Raw genomic sequence first — 18603 nt, 5'->3', positions numbered from 1 at the left:
TTTGTTCGATATAATGATGTTAGAAACCCGTTAAATTTCAAGTACTTCAATTATACAACGGGGGCTAATCTTTTAAAACTGATTTTGATTCATGATTAACCTTTTTTTTTCAACCTTTGAGTTTTAATATTTATATTTGAGAATTAATTTATTTTTAAAATTCCTAATATGTTTTTATTATTTTTAATTTTGTATATACTTCAAAAAACAAACAAATTAGTTGTTGGTTTTTCAAATTATATTGATTATTTTTCAAATTAGTTTCAATTCTTAATAACTTCTAAGATAATTATCTATTGCATGAAGTTTGATGGTTGAAGGTGGCGGTTGAGGCTTGAAATTTTTATATTTTGGTTTTGTTTTCATTGAATAATGTTTTTCGTTTCATGAGAACTTTGTTGTCGTTTATTCTTTTAGTTATTTGGTTATCTTTCGATTAATTACTATGTTTACATTTTATTTGATTTTAAGTGGTCACGTTTGATGTTTCTTTCTTTATTTTTGAATCGATTTTACTTATGTTTCGGTCATAAAATAAGTACAAATCAAATACTCTAAAATCAAAGAACTGACTTTACTTATGTTTTGACTACAAATTAGGTATAAATCAGATACTTTTAAACTAAAGAACCGATTGGGACCCGAACCCAAAATTACATCGGGTTATACCGGTTCTCTGATGATTTACTAATCTCGACCTGAACCCGATAGAACCCAAATATGACTGATTTTGATAAACCTAAATAACCAAAACCCGATTAGACAAAGCCGAAATCCGAAATCCGATTGGGACCCCGAATGTCCAAGCTTAAAAATATATATTATCATTTCAAATCACTTAAACAACTTTGAAATTTTTAGAAAATATCATACCAAATCACCTATTGGTTTCATTTTTATTTTTAAGTTTTACTAAAATCACTCAAATAATTTCAAATTTCACCTAAATCCAACCAAAATTAAAATACTCTAAAATCTTCTAAAACCTTTAATTCAATACATTCCTCTTAGTTAGGAAAATTATATGCGTAGTACACTTATCTATGTATTAGAAACACTCTTATTTGTACATGTTTAGAATATACTATATAGTGGTAGTTGATAGTGATATTATATTTGTTAGTTATGTAACGTTTTAAATTTTTGTGTTGATCACAAACTCTAAATCTCTTAAGATCTCAATATATTTTTTTAACAATAAATATTACAATAGCTGTACAGAATCATCGATTTAAAAATATTAATGATGAGGATTATTCGACATATATATACAAAATATGTTTAAGTATTGACATAAATCTCGGCAGAATCACTGGAGCTAATTTTCCTTTTGTTGGTGCATTACCTGAAACACTTAACTGTTTTGAGAAGGAAACAATGCAGAGGAAGTGATGTTTCTTTCCAGCACTAACTTCTCACCTTCATGCCATTAAAAAAAATATAGAGATGAGAAAAGGGTGTCAAATCAGACAATTGAAGAGGTTGATGCTGGAGTTTGAGAATAAGGAGTTTTACCTTAAAATTTACAAACACATCAACTCCATCAATCAGAGACGAACACTCCTCTGAGGAAATAAAATACCAGATCAATACAGCCTTATGTTTGGGCATTGTTTCTTTCAAAAGCTCCTTACACGAAATTCACAACAAAAAACTTTCTATGACAGGACATAAATCAAGACAAACCTTAACAGTGAAAGAACACCGTAAACCACACAAGGAAATAACAACTGAATAACAACGCTGATTGGAACATAGAATAGATCGAATAGCTTTTGATATGCTAGGCAACACGAGTTCGTCTGCCGGTGATTGACTCAGATAGAATTGCTCTTAAACTTTTATATGTCTGCATTTGTTTTCCTAGCAATGTAAATCAGGTGGAAACCCAAAAAATGTGTCTAGAAGAAAGAGCATACACAGACCTGAGACTTGAGAGCTTAATCAGTGAGAAAAAGAAAGATGAATCAGCAAAAAGAAGTCACAGAGAGAAAAGAGAAGAAGGTGAAGAGCAAAGTTTCCCTATTTCTCAATCTTGTTGCTAAGAGAGCAAAGAGACTCTTTTTTAACTAATTGGTAGAACAATGGACGAAAAAAAAGAATGGAAGAACTCATGAGAATTTTTTTAAAGTTTTGGGAATCAACAAAGCTCCTTCATCGAATCTAAAAACTGGAAAGAAATCTAATTCCTCCAACTATATTCACTACGTTGAAAGTAAAAGAAAAGAAACTAAATAAAAAAAAGATGCACTTGTTAGTACACCTGCAAATTCTGATATAATATTAATATATATATAAGGCATCCTCCGGTATAATTTTTAGATTAAAAGATATTTAGTTGAATATTTCTATATAATTAAAAGTATAGGTTTTAAATAAAGCAGTGGTATAGTTCTGTAAATATTGTTGAAACAGAAGGTTACCTCAAAAAAGGGCCTTCTGTTTTAATAGTATTGATTCTTCTTTCTGGCCTGGAACTTGCATTATTTTTAGAAAAAAAAAACGTGCATCCTATAATACCAGAAATATGGTCTAAAGCATTTTTTGACAACCAGATATTTATCTACAGTGAGATTAACCTGTTGAGATAAAAAAAAAAAAACTTATTTAATTTACGCTTATAAAGAAAAACACTTGGTACCACCACAAAGCACTGTCTTTTTCCATGTTGGAAAGGAATGTTATTACGTTCTTCGTTTTCACATTACTGTTCAGTAATCTTAAATACCACACTTTTCAGTGGTCAGGATAATAGTTTATGTACCTAGTAAATTGATATTACTTTGTCAATTTACAAAACTCATGTCTATATTCCTCTCATATTCTGCGTAATCAATTTCATCAACAAAAGCATTAAAGTCACTTGGTTCAAATGTCCATCTAAGACTAATTCTAAGTTCACACTCCACACGTCTTTTCTCGGACGTTTTATATTACTGATATTTATATATACATGCTGGTTATTCATTCGCATCATTTACAATTTTATATCTCTGCACACTTGTCACAATCGTTTTTTAAAATTTAGAATGAGTATTATAAGATGTCAGAAATTCTGATATAATAGATTTAATTTATATCACGATTTTGAGAAACTTCACTCAACTACTATGTATCCAGTTAGTTTTCAAAAACAATACGTTCTGACAAAATCATGACTTCTTTTCAGTTTTGATTGTTCTTGACAAAATCAATTTTTTTTTATAAAAACAACAACAAAATCAAGTCGGAAATAAATACCAGCCTGTCTCAAAAACTGAACTTACTTTTTTTTTTCTTTTAACCGATTAAGTGGTCTTGAGAAACGTAATGCACATTACCAAATTATTACCAAACTATATAGTCCTTTTGTTTTAGAAAAAGTGTGAAAGATTTTCACGCATATTAAAAAAATATTATTTTTTTTGTTTTACTTTTACTTTTGCTAATTAATAAATTAAAATAATAAGAATAAAATTGAAATTTATCAAATATATGCACTGGAAATATATAACGAGATTTATAATAAAGTAAAATTTAAATTTTAAAATGATATTTAATATAAAAATATATATATTTCCGTTTCAAAAATTTGTTATTTTAATTTTTTTATACATATTAAAAAAATGATTTAAATACATTTAGGTTTTTATTAATTACATCTATTCGTACAATAATATTTAAGATAAATAAAATTATTTCTTAAATCAATGTATTTATAATTAACATTAAATTGAAAATTGCATAAAAATTCTAAAATAACAATTTTTGTGTAACAAAAAATATGTGAAAATGATACTCTTTTAGAAACAAAAATATTACTATGTAAATTACATTTTGACTGTTCTGAACTTCCAATATGCTCAAAACTTTTAATTACATGGTTTTCAGATCAGATCTCCTTTAATTAATTGTCTGTTTGAATGTAAACATCTTCTGGATCAGTTTTGTTCACCATTATTTTATTAATGCATCACAAAGGAATCGACCATTGGTTTTAATCAAGTGACGGAAACCACTTGATATTTAATTAGTTTACTAATCATATCTCATATAAAATGCTTTGTTGATCGTTATTAACAAAGCTTAACTACCTTAATCTTTCTCACTTACCCACCACCAAATGGATTTTGTAATTAACCATTTAATAAGCTTGCTGCTATGATTTTGATGCATAAACTACTTATTATGTATGTGCAGAGCCGGCCTTGAAGGTAAGCCAAGGAAGCATACGCTTCCGGCCGCCCAATAATTAATAAATATTCAGCCACATTTTCTAGGATTGTCCACTAGGTTAGTTGGTCAAAGTTGCTGCCACACACGGGAAAGGTTATGTCTTCGATTCTTCCTCAACACTTAATTATTTTTATCTCCTTATTTCTTTTAAATGAGCCAATTTACAGGCCCAAAAAATTAATTTGCTTCCGGCCTATATAATCCTAGGACCGGCACTGTGTATGTGTACAAATCTTATATTCAAAGATATTTGTAGATGCTATGATTAAAGTAAGTGCAAGATGTTCGTGTAGGGTACTCACAATGTTGTACAGTACTCATTTTTATTTTAACTTTTATATCGTTGTCCTCTTACGCTTCCGGAGTCCGGCGAGACTCTAATCTCCATTTTTCATGTGTTCGAACTTCGAAGTTTACTTTTTCAAGATCCAGAATCTAGGATCTAGGAATGGATATTTCAAAAGTGAATGAGTTTATTGTTTTTTTTTTTTTTTGGTAAAAATGTAAAGAAATGAGTTTATTGTTGTTGGTTTTTTCACAACTGTAAAAATAGTGTGCTGAACACTTTTTTTTTTTTTTTTTTTTTTTTGGTGTAAATGTTAAACATTCGCAACAATTAAAAATAGTTGAGAGTTTTTATAGAAATCACAAGTTCGACCACATGCTAATGTCTACATGACGAATCTTTAACATGTGGAACTTACGAAGTTTTAGAGTCTATATTTTGATTCAACGTACACTTTATATTAACTGAGATTTGGTTTTATTTCCTTTTATGGTTACTAAAAGGTATGGACAATAGGACATTCGGCCCCAAGGTTAATAATGATATCCATCATCATAATTTATAGAAATAATTATGCTTGAAAACGTGTATTGAGAGCGACATATCATTATAGGTTGTGAAAATAGGTCTCGGTAAATCATGATATTCATACCAACACTTAAAATCCAAATTTGTTGTTTACTGGGACGTGTATGCATCAATGATCAGTCTTGCAACCTTAACGTTTTTAGCTGTTGTTAAAGTTGCAACTCTAAAGTTGTTAATTTAAAAGAAAAAAAAAAGCTTCATCAAGACGACATGAACTCAACTAATTGACATCCAGATAAGCCCAAATTGGTAAAGTACTATATATTTTATTTTGTTCTTTTTTGTGCATCGATGATTTTTTATTTTGTTCGATATAGTACACAATTGTAACTATTCAAATACTCCCTATGTAGTTTAAAAATCAATATTTTAAATTTTCATACATATTAATAAAAGATAAATAATTATTTTTATTTCTATTTCTATTTTGCTTTTAGTTTTATTTTCTTTTAAATAAAGTTCTACCATTTATATTTTAAAGTTTTAGTTTATGTTTTTTTGTTTTGAGCTAAAATATATCAACTAAAATATTACATTTTCAAATGCAAAATATAAATAATTAAAAATATAACAGTATAAATTTTACAGTAGATTTTAGCATGTATAATTTTTAATAAAATTGTATTTAACGTAGATATAAAAATTAAATGAAGACAAAAAAAATATATTCCTACATTAACATTTTTTTGCTTTAGAAAACATTGCTCCTACATCCTTTTAAAATGTTGTAGAAGATTTCTGCACCAAGAGTTCTTTTGAAATCTTAAATTTCTTCCAATAATGCTTTAGAAAAATTTGTTAAAGCCACAAACTTTTATCTCCTTTGTTTTATTTAGGGTCTAGAAAGTAGAAAACATAGATGATTTATATATTAGCTTAAAAAATTTACAAATAAATAATTAAATCCACAAAACTACAACTAAAATTCTATAGCATAAATTTATGCAACTATTAAAAATATACAACATAATTCTATAGGAAAATAAACAAAGATATAATCCGATTCAGAATCTAAATAAAACTAAATGACAATTTTTATGATTATAAATAAAAACAAAACTAAAAACACTTGATAGATCACAAGATTCACAACCAATCGATCCAGATTATTTAAAATACAAGAAATAAATTAAGTACATGATTTTCTTTTCAATTATAGATTAGAAAATATACTTATGGCCTCCTTTAGACTCTACCATAATCCACCAAAAACACAACACACCCACAGTAGCTAATAAATGGAAAATAACGATTCCCTGTTCATATATGATAAGAAATCAAAAGCAGTCTGATTTTATTCGTTTCCATATCCAAAAAAAATATCGCATATATATGATCCAGAGAGTCTAAGATTTAGAGATCGTGTATATTTTTGTTTGCATATATGAATTTGTGTAGTAAATGAAAATTCATATTTTACGATCTTGATATACAGAGTTGTATGTACTATTTGACTGAGTTGTACTAAAACGGAAGAAAACTAAATTAATACATTAGTAGATTTACAGCGTGTATATAAATAATAACGATAACGTGTTTTGTCAACGAATAATTTATATCGATACAAATGAGTCGGTGTATAATGAAGAGTATTTGTTTTTCAAAAATTTAATTATAAAATAACCGATTCAAAACAGTATATGCTCCGTACTAGCCACTGAGTTATTCCAATTTTATTTAAGCAGAAAAAATAAAACTTCAGAAATTCGATAACAGTCTCCAGCAGCTACCCGAACGTGATATTTGCGCCTGTAATCACGTACATCCATAAAGCAATGTATATCGAAACTTAGAATAAGTCAAGTAATATCGAGCCTTGTGTCACTCTTTCTTTACATTTTACATCTAAAAATAACTTTTTAACATTATAGAAAAACAATAATATTTAGTGGTTAGAAAGAAAGAAAGAAAAAAGAAAAAATACCACTAGTGCATGTAAAATGCACCTTACCACCTTACGCGTCATCTTTGAATAAATATCATGATATTTATTTATTTTACTGAATCCTACGATTTTGTTGCAGTAAATAGTATAAATTACAAAGGAAAGCATCACTTTTATTCTCCTCTCCATTATTCCATTAAACAAGAAAAGGTTTCCAAGGAAGAAAGAAACGCAGAGAGAAATGTCCGTGACATCCACGATGGAGGAGAACCACCGTAAAAAGCCTTCTTCGTCGGAGAAAGAAGCGGAGAAGAGGAGACAGAGATGGGCGTTCTGGGGAAGAAAGTGGAGGAGATTAGACTATTTCAAACTAACAGCTTCACTGTTTGTGCATTCAATGGCTCTCTTGGCACCGTTTTATTTCAGCTGGTCTGCTCTTTGGGTAACGTTTTTGTTTTATACGATTGGTGGTCTTGGTATTACGGTGTCGTATCATCGGAACTTGGCTCACCGGAGTTTCAAAGTCCCTAAATGGCTGGAGTATCTCTTAGCCTACTGTGCCCTTCTCGCCATCCAGGTTTATATCAAATCAATAAAATTATTTTTTTCATTATTTATTCAATTTAGCCTAATAGTAGATCTTTAGATCTTAATTGTTATTAACTAATATTTTTATTAATTGATTTTTTTTATAAATTTAATAGGGAGATCCGATTGATTGGGTGAGTACTCATCGATATCATCACCAGTTTACAGATTCAGAAAGAGATCCACATAGTCCGAAGGAAGGCTTTTGGTTTAGTCATCTTCTATGGATTTATGATTCTGCATATCTTGTTTCAAAGGTAATTTTCAGTTCTTTTTTTTGGTTATAAAGTCTATTATTCTATTATAAATCGTTTATTCATATCAAAAAAATTTAAATCAATATGTGAATTAAATGCAGTGTGGAAGAAGAACAAACGTGGATGATTTGAAGAAGCAATGGTTCTATAGGTTTCTTCAAAAAACGGTGATGTTTCACATTCTAGGACTTGGTCTCATTCTCTTCTATCTTGGTGGCATGTCCTTCGTTACTTGGGGAATGGTAATTGAATTTACAATTTTGTTGGTTTAAAATGGTTATACTATATGAATACTATTTTATCTTCTATAATAATTATAAATGATTTGGTTGGTGATGCAGGGTGTAGGAGCAGCGTTGGAGGTGCACGTGACATGCCTCATCAACTCCCTCTGCCACGTTTGGGGCACTCGGACATGGAAAACCAATGACACTTCTCGTAATGTTTGGTATGTAAATGTTCATTTCTACATTTTTTTGGTGTGTAAAAGAATAATCTAATATCATCGTTTTCTGGTCAAAATCTATTATTATCTCTGTCACGTGAAGTGTAGACAGCTAATGTTTCCAAAAACGCATTATTGTTGTCTTTTTTTTGTTTGAAGGTGGTTATCTGTGTTTTCATTTGGGGAAAGTTGGCACAACAATCACCATGCGTTCGAGTCGTCGGCGAGACAAGGGCTTGAATGGTGGCAAATAGACCTTTCTTGGTACATTGTTCGGTCTCTTGAGATTGTTGGTTTAGCATATGATGTGAAACTCCCAACGGAATCTCAACGACGTCGGATGGCTATTGTTCGTTGAACAAAAGAAGGATTTATTCTATGTAAAATTAGAATATCTAGTACTATAAAAGAGTTTATTGTTTTTACTTTCGAAGTTTTGGGTAAATGCAATGTGAACGTTTTCGATGTATTGATGTTGGACTAAGTTGGTTTAAGATATTTGTGGTAATTGGTGCTTACAAATCCTTAGTGGGTGGCAATTAATTCGTTAATGACGGTCAGTCTCTTTCTTCTCCAACTGAGACTATTTTATTACATCTATTTAAAATTATAAAAGAAGAAAAGCAAAAGACAATTAACCTTTTTGAATTTAAATATATTTACTTTGTGGAGTTGATAGCCTTCCGTGTTTGTTAGACCATGATTATCCGGGATCCTTAGTTGGGTTTTTAAGGATAATAAGTAATTTAATTAAATGAAAAGAAAAGAAAATACATATTATCGATCCTTAACTAAGGTGTTTTGTGACCGATTATTTAGAAGGGTTTTTCACCCACGTGTCAGCACATGAGGCAAAGTAAAATGTTTCTGTATTTTCTTTTGCGTCTCTCGCGTTCTCCGAACGAAGGGTTGAAATCGAAACTGACTGCCGATCGAAACCGACTGCATGGTTCACCAAATCGTCGTCTCTGCTACACTCATCTCTGTTGATGGCTCGATTCGTAATAACCCATGCAGAATCGCCCCATCGGATTTCTTCGATCCAGCTTCTTCCCACCCGTAAAAACAAACTCATCGGATCCTCCGAACTCTTCACAGATTCTGAAAACCCTTTTTTTTTTACAAAAAAGAAGGTAAACCAATTTCAAACTTTTCCTCTGTTTCCATATAATTGTGTATGATGGTATTTTTGGTTTTGATATGATTGTATAATGCTGATGATGATGATGATAGGTTTTTTTTTCTTTAGGATGATCTTCGTATCTCTCATCATGCCATTGTCATCGTGTAAACGATATAAAGTGTTTTGTTTTTGAGTCTAAAGTTTGTTGTGCTTTGATCACTTGGTTATGATGATGTTTGTGTAAAAGTTACTTTCTTTTGCTTTCGTTCTTGGCATTGTAATTGATACTACTATGTTTTCATTATTTTCCAATGTAGTTTCACTTTTCCAAGCTTATCATTGTAATTGATACTGCTCTGTTACTTGTTCTTCGTATGGCTTATATAAATGCTTATGTTTGTGTCAGCTTGTGTTCTCTGTCTCATCTTGTTGGTATATAATAGAGTGTTCTTGTGTTCTCTGTCGCATCTTCTTGCCTTCTTTATTGGTGATATAAAAACTGTGGTTATTAATGTTCTTGTCTTGGTTTTGTAGGAGTGTAGCATTGTAGTCTTGTGATCTTCTCGTGTGTGGTAGTCACGGACAAGCTCAGTCTCATGTTGTCTCAGTGGAGGAAGCTCAGTGTCACGGGAGTGAAGCACACAATCTCTGTCTCATGTCAATATTCTTTGTATTTTTGTAGGGACTGAAGCTTGTATTGTTGTAGTCAAGGAAGAAGAAAAAATTGTGTTGTTTTCTTCTCTGTATCCTTATTTTTTTTAAGAACCCCAAAATAGTAAACTACCATTGGAGACCTAAAATTAAAGCAGCTTTTAACTAAGGTTCTTAATTAGTTTTAATTACTAAAATAATGAATAAGAAACCCAAAAGGGGTTATGGGTTAATCATGCTCTTAGTATATGATACATGTTGCATGTAAGAGAGTAAGAGACTATCTCAATACGTACATGACATAAGCAAACAAATGTAAAAAGAAGAAAAGCAAAAACAGACTTTTTCAGTGGGAATATATTGGGTTTAGGAGTTTCTTGGATTGTACAGTGTTTGTTTGTTATATAGTCCAAAGTTCTATTTACCTATATGGCCTATATTGGCCTATATCAACATTGAAGTCGGCATTTGAAAAAAAAAAACTTTTTGTGATATCATATAGTAGTCTGTATTATAAACTGCTGGGTTTTCATTAGAAACAGATGGTTCTTCTCGTCTCTCTCTTTCTAAAAGATTCATATTCTAGTTTTTTTACGCATTTTAATAAAACACATTAAATTTGCATAATTTTTTGTATTTATCTTCTTTCTATAATTTTAAGCCAATAAAAAATCAATTAGAGTAATTAAGATTTTTGAAGTTTATAATTAGTTAATAAAACATGAATTAAAAATGTAAAAAATGAATCTTTTGGAAACAAAATTTTTCTCTAGAATATGTATCTTTAAGAAATGGAGGGAGTATAATTTTAGGCTGCTTGGATTTCTTGAAATAAAGGAATTGTGATCTAACTTTAGATTTTATTCTTGGCGGAAAAGTATTATTTAAATGGGAAATCTGTTTTTTTAGAGCAAAAAAAAGGTAACTATGTCCCTTTAGACTAATCTGTACTACTTTATGTCCTATTAGACTAATTTTTTCAAAAATGGCAGTAATGCCCTTAAAATTGTAATTTTTTTAAAAAGATAAATAATGAGTTCGACAAGCGGGATCGATCGATCCAGCTTTACAAGTTACAGTGGATCGATCGATCCCGATAATTATTCAGAACAAAAAAACGCGAAATATATACTGATCGACCTGGTCCATTTCACTCGATCGGCGAAGGTCGATTCTTTACAGATCGACCGATCCACTAAGGATAGATCGATCGATCCCGTGCCCAGGAAAGAATCCCAAATCGATTTTTTTGGTTTTGTATGATTATATCCGGGTTGATTCCCACTTGATTTGAACCGACTAAGCATGATTTCAACTCTTTAAACTCGATTTCTCTGGGACGAAATCCTTAATTTCCCATTCATGAACAAAGGGGGAGAAAATCAAATTCTCACCCAAACTCGATTTGTCGTTTTTTTTTGTTCTTTTTCGTTTTTTTTTTTTTTTTTTTAAAAAAAATCGATTTTTAAAAAAATATAAAAGTGAATATTCTCAAATATTTTGTTTCCATATTTTTAGGAACTGATTTCTTATCCGTAGAATACAACTAATATGTAGAAATCAATTTCTACAGTTTTGTAGAATTATAGTAATTTTTAGAATTTGATTTCTACATGTTTTAGATTTATAGTAAATCTGTAGAAGTCGGTTTCTACATGTTTTAGAATTAGATTAATGTGTAGATTTTGATTTCTAAGAACTTTAGAATGGTAGGTTAAGCGCGGAATGTGTATTCTACATATTTGTAGAATACTCCTATTTACGTAGATCACGTATTCTAAACATTGTAGATTCAATGAAAAAAGTAGATTTCGTTTTCTACTTCGTAGAATGTCATTTCTACTTTTTTTAGAACATAATCTGAAATTTATAATTTTAACTTTTTTATAACTGGAAAATATACCATTAAGTTCATATAGGTATTTTAACAAATGTTACTATTTTTCCAAATTTTTTTTGTTTGTAAAACTATTTATTAAAATTATTTTCATAAATATTAAAGGGTATTATAGGAAAATATGACACAAAATATAGATTAGTCTAAAGGGACATAGTTACTATTTTTTTGCTCTAAAAAAACAGTTTTCCCTATTTAAATCTACATTTGAAATGGGTGGTCATTTGCACACAGAAAATAAAGGGAAAGAACATATAGGTGGTCCTAGAACTAAAAGAAACATTAATATTATAATCGATTCTTTTAACTAAATCAAGAAATTCAATTTGAAAAGATGGTTCGGTTAAAGCTACATACTAGATGGTAGATACTAAAGACAATGACCAGCTTCACTGTGGTACTCTAGAGTTCAAATCCAACAATTAAGCTATAGCTTACTAGCCACCAAACCTAGTGAACTCAAATAACATGGTTAAATTAAACCTAGGGAACTTTTTTGGATTAAGCCGGGGATATATAAAACTTATGAAAAAATCCATACTACTAGTTTTTTTAAAGGATATACATGGAAATTGATTGTAGTTGTAGATGCTTTGGACAACCAAAATTTATTTTAGAACTATATATGCCAGTCAATTGATATTTTTCTTCTCAAAAAACTCACGGCAAAAAAATCTCTACAAAACCAAAATATAGTTGTAGAGAACTTTATTTTCAGAGCAAAAAAATAATGTTTAAAAAAATTACATCAATAAAAACTACAGCAAATAAATCTACATATTAAATTCTACAACAAAAAATATAAAACTACGACCTTTACCAATCATCTCCACACTCTATAAATAAACCTTATTCAATGAGATTCAAAAAATGATCTTATATCTGCTTATATGTAATTTACAAGATGCTTTATTGTGTCGTAAATTAAATTTAGTTGACCTATACATCAATATTTTCTAAAAAAATTATTAATAAAATTTATATTCATATTTTAGAAATTACATTAATATATTTTGATAAAATATTCTTTAGATAGACTACTAATGCTGATGTTTTTGCGCTAGTGTTTTCTTCGTCTAAATACATAATTCCACATAAAACGACATGTAACAAAGGATAAATTTCTCAAAAAATGGTAAAAATCTTTTCTTGACCAAAAGAGCATAAAAGAAGAAAATTGATCAAATAAGTTTTATTAAAGAAGTAAAAATATTATACCTCTACTCTACTGATCTCTAAATATTTGTTAAATCCTAATCATGTTCTTAAATCTAGATTAGTTAGTCTTAAGGATATACAAGTTTTTACCTATATAATGAAATTATATTTTGGTGGTTTTGAACCTTGCGTGCTATATTTGTAATTTGCAGAGTATTTCTTTTTAACAAACGTATTTGTCTCATTCGGATGATATTTTGAATAGGTTTCTTAAAAGTTTCGATTAGAAAGTAGTTTCTCTTTAAGAATTAGCATAAATGTAACTAGGAAGAAATTTTCGAAAGTAATTTCCAGTTTCAAGAATACAATAGAACATTTAATTTGTTTCATAATTCGCATGAAAATCTCAAAAACAAGAAACATGAAAGGGTAAATATTTTCTCAAGAAAAATCGTCAACCAAAACCTAATTCCAGTGTTGATGAAAAATCGTCAATCAAAGTAAAACATTTTTCTTTCTCTCTGTCTCTTTGTTCTTGTTTTCTTGTTGAAACCAAAGAATTGCCTCAGAAGAAAAAGCCTAAGCTTTGAAATTATCCTTTGCTTCTCGGATAATAGCCAAAGCTTCTGCTTCATCTGCAGTCTCTGAAATACCTAAAGCCTGACGAATATCTGTATTCGAACTGCGGAGGAATGGGTTACAAGCTTTCTCCATCTTCAATGTTGTCGGAATCTGCCACCAAGATAACAAGAATCAACATTTAGTTAAGCAATGCAAAAGAGGATCATTTGGTGATGAATCATTTTTTTTTTACCGTAGGTAACTTCTTTTTACGGAGCTCTGCAACATGAGCTGCATAAGACTGAAGTACTTGATTGTTTGGCTCTATAGACAACGCAAACTTGGAATTACTCTGCAACCAAATCAAAACCAAAGTCATTTGAGACCACCCGTTTTTAATTAAAAGCTTCTTGACAACAACTAGTGATACCAAAGTATGTCAGACCAGTGTATATTCATGACCACAGTATATGCTTGTGTCATCTGGTAAAGAAATGATCTTTTTGAGAGAAGCAAGCATCTGCAGCAGAGGATACAAAATACACTAAACTTTTGATCCAAAAGAAATGTAATTAAGAAGGAAAATAGAAAGAGAGAGAGAGAGAGAGAGACTAGTGTTTACCTGCTTAGGGGTACCTTCAAAGAGTTTACCACAAGATAAGCTAAACAAGGTGTCCCCAGAGAAGATAGCTCGTGATCCTGGAAAGTACAAGCTGATATGGCCTGCAAGAAGAATCAAGATAATCATGTTGTGCACAACAGAAGCAAGAACAACATGCATAACATTCAAAGCTCTAAAATATAATATTGTGAATATGATAAAACAACCTTTTGTGTGGCCAGGAGTATCCATAACATGGACTTCATGACCAGCAAACATCCACTTGTCACCATCCTTCAAGGCTATATCAATCCCAGGTATCCGGTCTCTATCTAAAGCTGAGCCAATCACCTACATTCCAAAACATTCAATCATCCCAAACAACTTTTTGTTTTTGCTCTTAAATGTTAGATTGTGAGAGAGAAGTTAAAAAGTCATTCCTACCTTTGCACCGTACCTGTCTTTCAATTCCAGATTGCCACCAGTATGATCATAATGATGATGTGTATTCAATATATACGTTAGGTTCCGACCACTCCTCTGCAAAGAATCAATCACAGGTTCAGCTTCAGAAGGGTCAACCACCCCAACAGTACCAGTATCCTCGTCATGCAAAATGTAAGCATAGTTGTCTTTAAGACAAGGCACCTGAAAAGAACAAAACACATGAGGACTATCTTCAACCACATGATGGCCAACTAAAAAAAAAGCTATGGACCATAGTGGTATATTGAGAAAGAATGGTCAAGGAGATTCACACCATCTCAATCTGCAAAGAGGAGATACTGGAGGAGACACTGCAGAAACTGGAGACTCGAATAGATTTGCCAGCGCCGCGGAGAGTCCTAAGAGGTGAAGAGACAAGCTTCATGACTCTACTGACAAGACCCTTTCGGATGTGAAGCTGCCTCACACATGGCTGACTTGCTAGGTTCTGAAAAAAAAAAAGAAAAAAAAAACACACAATTATATGTTATATCATTCTGTTTTTGAAATGATGAGTAACAAAAACGATTCAAGATTCAAAAGAAGAGCCATCAAGCATCATTGCATCCAAAATTCAAGATAAAGCACAGATTTTTTTCATTAATCCACTGATTCTGTTTACGCAATTCTCATTACATTTATTAAGAGGATGAACTAATCAAAACGATCTTCAAGAGCTAATCATAACTGAAAAGATGTCAGATTTTTTCATGAAAGTGAGAAGCTTTGGAGAGAAATGGAACAAACCCTAGAGCATCGGAAGAAGGAGATAGCAGAGGAAGCTTTCGAGATGTTTTGCATCTCTCTCTCTCTCTGTTTTCGAGATGAAAGGATTTGGCTTCCTCTGTATCTCTCACAGAGATTCTCTCTTTGATCCAAGAAGGAATCTTCGTCGGAGAAAGCGCGTAAAAAGCCGAAAAGAGAGAGTCTGTCTCGAGGTGCTATACGATAACCCAAACCGACTTAACCGGAACCAAACCGTACCAAATGCTAACACCAAGTCAATAGACAGCGAGGCATCTCTAAATGTTTTGGTTAGACGTGTCTTCACGACCACACTTTTTTTTTTTGGTAAATACAGATCCACACTTGAGTCTTGTCTTGTGCTAAAATTATATTTATTTGATATTTCACATATAAAGGATTTCGCTCAATTTATTTATCGTAAATTAATTTTAAATTGGAAGAGAATTTATTATACTATCAATTATCAAAGCATTTTAGCGGTCAAGAACTCAAGATACTTAAAGAACACATGAATCATGAACTCATGACGCGACCACATTTATGTATTTTTAAACTTGTTTTGTTTGTCTCGTGGTAGACTAGACCTTTACGCGCGTGCAGGTATGAAACGTATAATGTACCAGGGCCAGCCTTGGCCCTATGCGTATGCATTTACTTGGTTATACAATTAAAAAAACTTATACAACGCCTGAATTTTTGCTTTTTTAATTTTTATCATCAGCTGAAGGCCGCCTTTAAAGCGCATTACTGAAACATAAAATTTAGTAATTAATTAATTTATGGTTTTGGTCTTTTGGCCGATGTTGTTTTGGTTTGTAGGAGCAGTATTTACTTTTTAGGGTATATAAAATATCTAGGATCTGACAACTTAAACCAGGATTATTATCCGATTTTCATTCAGTTAACCGGTTCTCGTGTGAATAAAAAGTCGTGGTGTAAGGCGAACCAACTCGTGTATCAACTTGTTTTGATTCATTCCAACATGTTCCTTGTTCAAACTTCATCAAAATGTTTTCAAGCCGAGTTTCTTCCCAAATATGAGTCAGATCTCAAGAAAATTCTACAAGACCAGAATTGCCGTTATTATATCTGTGTATAGCATAACATAATCCAACTTTTAAGTTCATTTGAGTTTAACATGTTGCGTCCACCTATTAACATATTATAATGTGTTTAGCTTTTTAAATGCAACGCGTATGAATGTGCCTATTTACTTGGAACTTCAGTTTGATAGTCTGCATGTGTGAGGCACTGAAGACTATATATAATTTAATAAATTTTGTTTTTAACCATTTAAAGAGGTTATGTACATTAATTACCTTTTAATATTTTGGGAGCTTTATGCCAATCTTTCACTTATCTAGGTCAATGACCCATCACTACTAGCTTTGATATATAAATCAAATCTTCTAAAAATTGTGACTGATTTGCTACATATATACTTTCTGTCAGCAACCAATGCTGCAGTAGACCTTACAATCTAAATGGTACGGATCAATAAACAAAAGTGTCGACCACATAGTTGTAAAGTGGTTTACATGAAAAGATAAATCTGCATCAAACTACCTAACCAAGACATCAAGCAATCTAAACCGGAATCAGAACTCGGTTTAGAGTGAAGCAGCTAGGACCAGGTCTTGTAACCCCATGTGGACTTGGACAAACCGTGTCTTAGTGAATTTTCTATTACGATATCCTACACTTTGGTTCAAAATGTTGAAAACTATTTATTTTTGTAGTAAAGTCAAAGTTCTTATATGTGTGTGTCTACATAAACATATATAAGATAGTGCGACGAAGCTTGCACAGGTCAAACCACGGGACATCTCAAGTACCCTATATATAAGAGTGATTATCGAATTAACAACACACACAAACCAAAAAGACCCTACACTTCCTAACCAATAGAAAGCTCAAAATCTTGTTTTGTTTGGTCTTCCATTCAAGAAAAAAGAAGGAAAAAATATAAGTATCATGAAGAGACAAATAGTGCTCGTAATTATCTTAGTTGTTATTTTCCTTATTGTCTTGGACGTTACGCAAGTTGAAGCCAGGCGCATGAGGCCTTTCCCGGACGCTGTCGATGAGATCAAACTACTGTTTCAGGCGTTGCAAAGAGGTCCGGTCACTGGCTCTGGTCCGAACGGTTGCACCAATATTCCTCGCGGTTCAGGGAGGTGCCGCAACGGCTAAAGCTATCATACAAATCTCCTTCATCATTATTTGATTCTTTTCTTTCCCACATTTGTTTGTTCCGTACATAATTACATATACGTAACTATAAGATAGCTTTAGAATTGGTCTCATAACATCTTGAATTGTAATCTACGGAAGGTTAGCTGGAAGCTACATTTATAGAAACCAATGTAATAATCAAACGATTTTTTTCATTTAATAAAAGAAACTTTATTGAGAATGCACAGACAGCAACTCAATGAACTTGAATTAGATAAGTTATTGATTCGGCAGTGTTTACTAATAGTCTTGTTACTAATCGTACTCTTGTGAAATGTAAGAAAGCTAGAAAGAGAACATGTACGGCACACGTGTGTGTACCTGTGTGAAACTGCTCTATGTTCTTCTGTAGCCAAGCATCAAATGCTTGTAATAACGACACCGAATGATTCTCTGCCATCAACATTTGGTTGAGTACCAAGAACTCATCTTCATTCGCTCTTCGATAAGCCTGTAATGTCAATCACGCATGTGTGTGAGGAGAGATTTTCAAAGAGAGAAGGTACATGGGAGCAGGGAAGAAGTTTGCTCACCATCTAACAAGGCATCTTTTAACGCCTTGAGATATAGGACGGAAGAAAGACGGATCTCTCTGAGTATATAGTATCCCAACCTGGACCAGACTCAAAACCCTATTTATTAAAAATGGTCTATTAGTGTCTAGTCTACAGATCAAGAGACGGTAGGTCTTTTTACCTCGACCAGTGCCATAGCAGAAGGGTCTTCAAAGATCACAAGGTTATAGTCACCCAAACATGTCATTACCTAAAATACTTTTCTCACCTCCGAAGCACTGAAGTAATCAGGAACTATGTACCTAAGACATATTGCAAGTTTGCACTTCTTTTTAGTTTATATTCTATTCGGTTCTCTCGTCGTG

At 31.6% G+C, this 18603-nt stretch overlaps 3 protein-coding genes and 1 long non-coding RNA gene across 6 annotated transcripts; 2 read left to right on the top strand and 2 right to left on the bottom strand.

The window, feature by feature from the left end:
- Positions 1 to 1170: 1170 nt before the first annotated feature.
- Positions 1171 to 3346, bottom strand: LOC125604071. Its single transcript, XR_007335935.1, has 2 exons — positions 1516 to 3346; positions 1171 to 1419 (listed from the first exon to the last, which is right to left on the bottom strand). It is a non-coding gene; the product is annotated as an uncharacterized LOC125604071 (long non-coding RNA).
- A 3795-nt stretch (positions 3347 to 7141) lies between these two features.
- Positions 7142 to 8772, top strand: LOC106437748 (delta-9 acyl-lipid desaturase 2). The gene is made up of 5 exons (XM_013878704.2): positions 7142 to 7551; positions 7679 to 7819; positions 7921 to 8061; positions 8161 to 8267; positions 8424 to 8772. Exons 1-5 carry the CDS (start codon positions 7216 to 7218, stop codon positions 8620 to 8622), a joined length of 924 nt encoding a protein of 307 aa, XP_013734158.1. The 5' UTR covers positions 7142 to 7215; the 3' UTR covers positions 8623 to 8772.
- Positions 8773 to 13417: 4645 nt separating this feature from the next.
- LOC106437749 (hydroxyacylglutathione hydrolase 2, mitochondrial) lies at positions 13418 to 15764 on the bottom strand. 3 transcript variants are annotated; one of them, XM_013878705.3, is made up of 8 exons: positions 15489 to 15764; positions 15016 to 15189; positions 14700 to 14903; positions 14483 to 14606; positions 14277 to 14377; positions 14100 to 14174; positions 13908 to 14006; positions 13418 to 13825 (listed from the first exon to the last, which is right to left on the bottom strand). In XM_013878705.3, exons 1-8 carry the CDS (start codon positions 15540 to 15542, stop codon positions 13673 to 13675), a joined length of 984 nt encoding a protein of 327 aa, XP_013734159.1. In that variant the 5' UTR covers positions 15543 to 15764; the 3' UTR covers positions 13418 to 13672. The 3 variants fall into 3 exon arrangements, 2 of the variants coding, with proteins under 2 accessions (XP_013734159.1, XP_022571630.1); XR_007335901.1 differs by having other exon boundaries at positions 13616 to 13825; positions 14085 to 14174; positions 15489 to 15692; XM_022715909.2 differs by lacking the exon at positions 14100 to 14174 and having other exon boundaries at positions 15489 to 15692.
- A 208-nt stretch (positions 15765 to 15972) lies between these two features.
- On the top strand, positions 15973 to 18448 carry LOC106443448. Its single transcript, XM_048774680.1, has one exon. The coding sequence runs from the start codon at positions 17463 to 17465 to the stop codon at positions 17679 to 17681; it is 219 nt and encodes a 72-aa protein (XP_048630637.1). The 5' UTR covers positions 15973 to 17462; the 3' UTR covers positions 17682 to 18448.
- Positions 18449 to 18603: the final 155 nt, after the last annotated feature.

The sequence above is a fragment of the Brassica napus genome, chromosome A3, assembly GCF_020379485.1.
Source record: "Brassica napus cultivar Da-Ae chromosome A3, Da-Ae, whole genome shotgun sequence".
NCBI lineage: Eukaryota > Viridiplantae > Streptophyta > Magnoliopsida > Brassicales > Brassicaceae > Brassica > Brassica napus.
The sequence above is the reverse complement of the archived record's forward strand: the minus strand, read 5'-3'. Positions and strand labels throughout refer to the sequence as shown.

Bases quoted from the DNA above. Each gene is read 5' to 3' on its own strand.
- LOC106437748 (XM_013878704.2), top strand. From the start codon at position 7,216: ATGTCCGTGACATCCACGATGGAGGAGAACCACCGTAAAAAGCCTTCT. The intron at 7,552-7,678 runs GTTTATATCAAA...TAAATTTAATAG, and splicing joins GTGCCCTTCTCGCCATCCAG to GGAGATCCGATTGATTGGGT. The intron at 7,820-7,920 runs GTAATTTTCAGT...AATTAAATGCAG, and splicing joins CTGCATATCTTGTTTCAAAG to TGTGGAAGAAGAACAAACGT.
- LOC106437749 (XM_013878705.3), bottom strand. From the start codon at position 15,542: ATGCAAAACATCTCGAAAGCTTCCTCTGCTATCTCCTTCTTCCGATGC. The intron at 14,607-14,699 runs GTAGGAATGACT...TTTGGAATGTAG, and splicing joins AAGACAGGTACGGTGCAAAG to GTGATTGGCTCAGCTTTAGA. The intron at 14,007-14,099 runs GTCTGACATACT...ATTTGGTTGCAG, and splicing joins GTGGTCATGAATATACACTG to AGTAATTCCAAGTTTGCGTT.
- LOC106443448 (XM_048774680.1), top strand. From the start codon at position 17,463: ATGAAGAGACAAATAGTGCTCGTAATTATCTTAGTTGTTATTTTCCTT.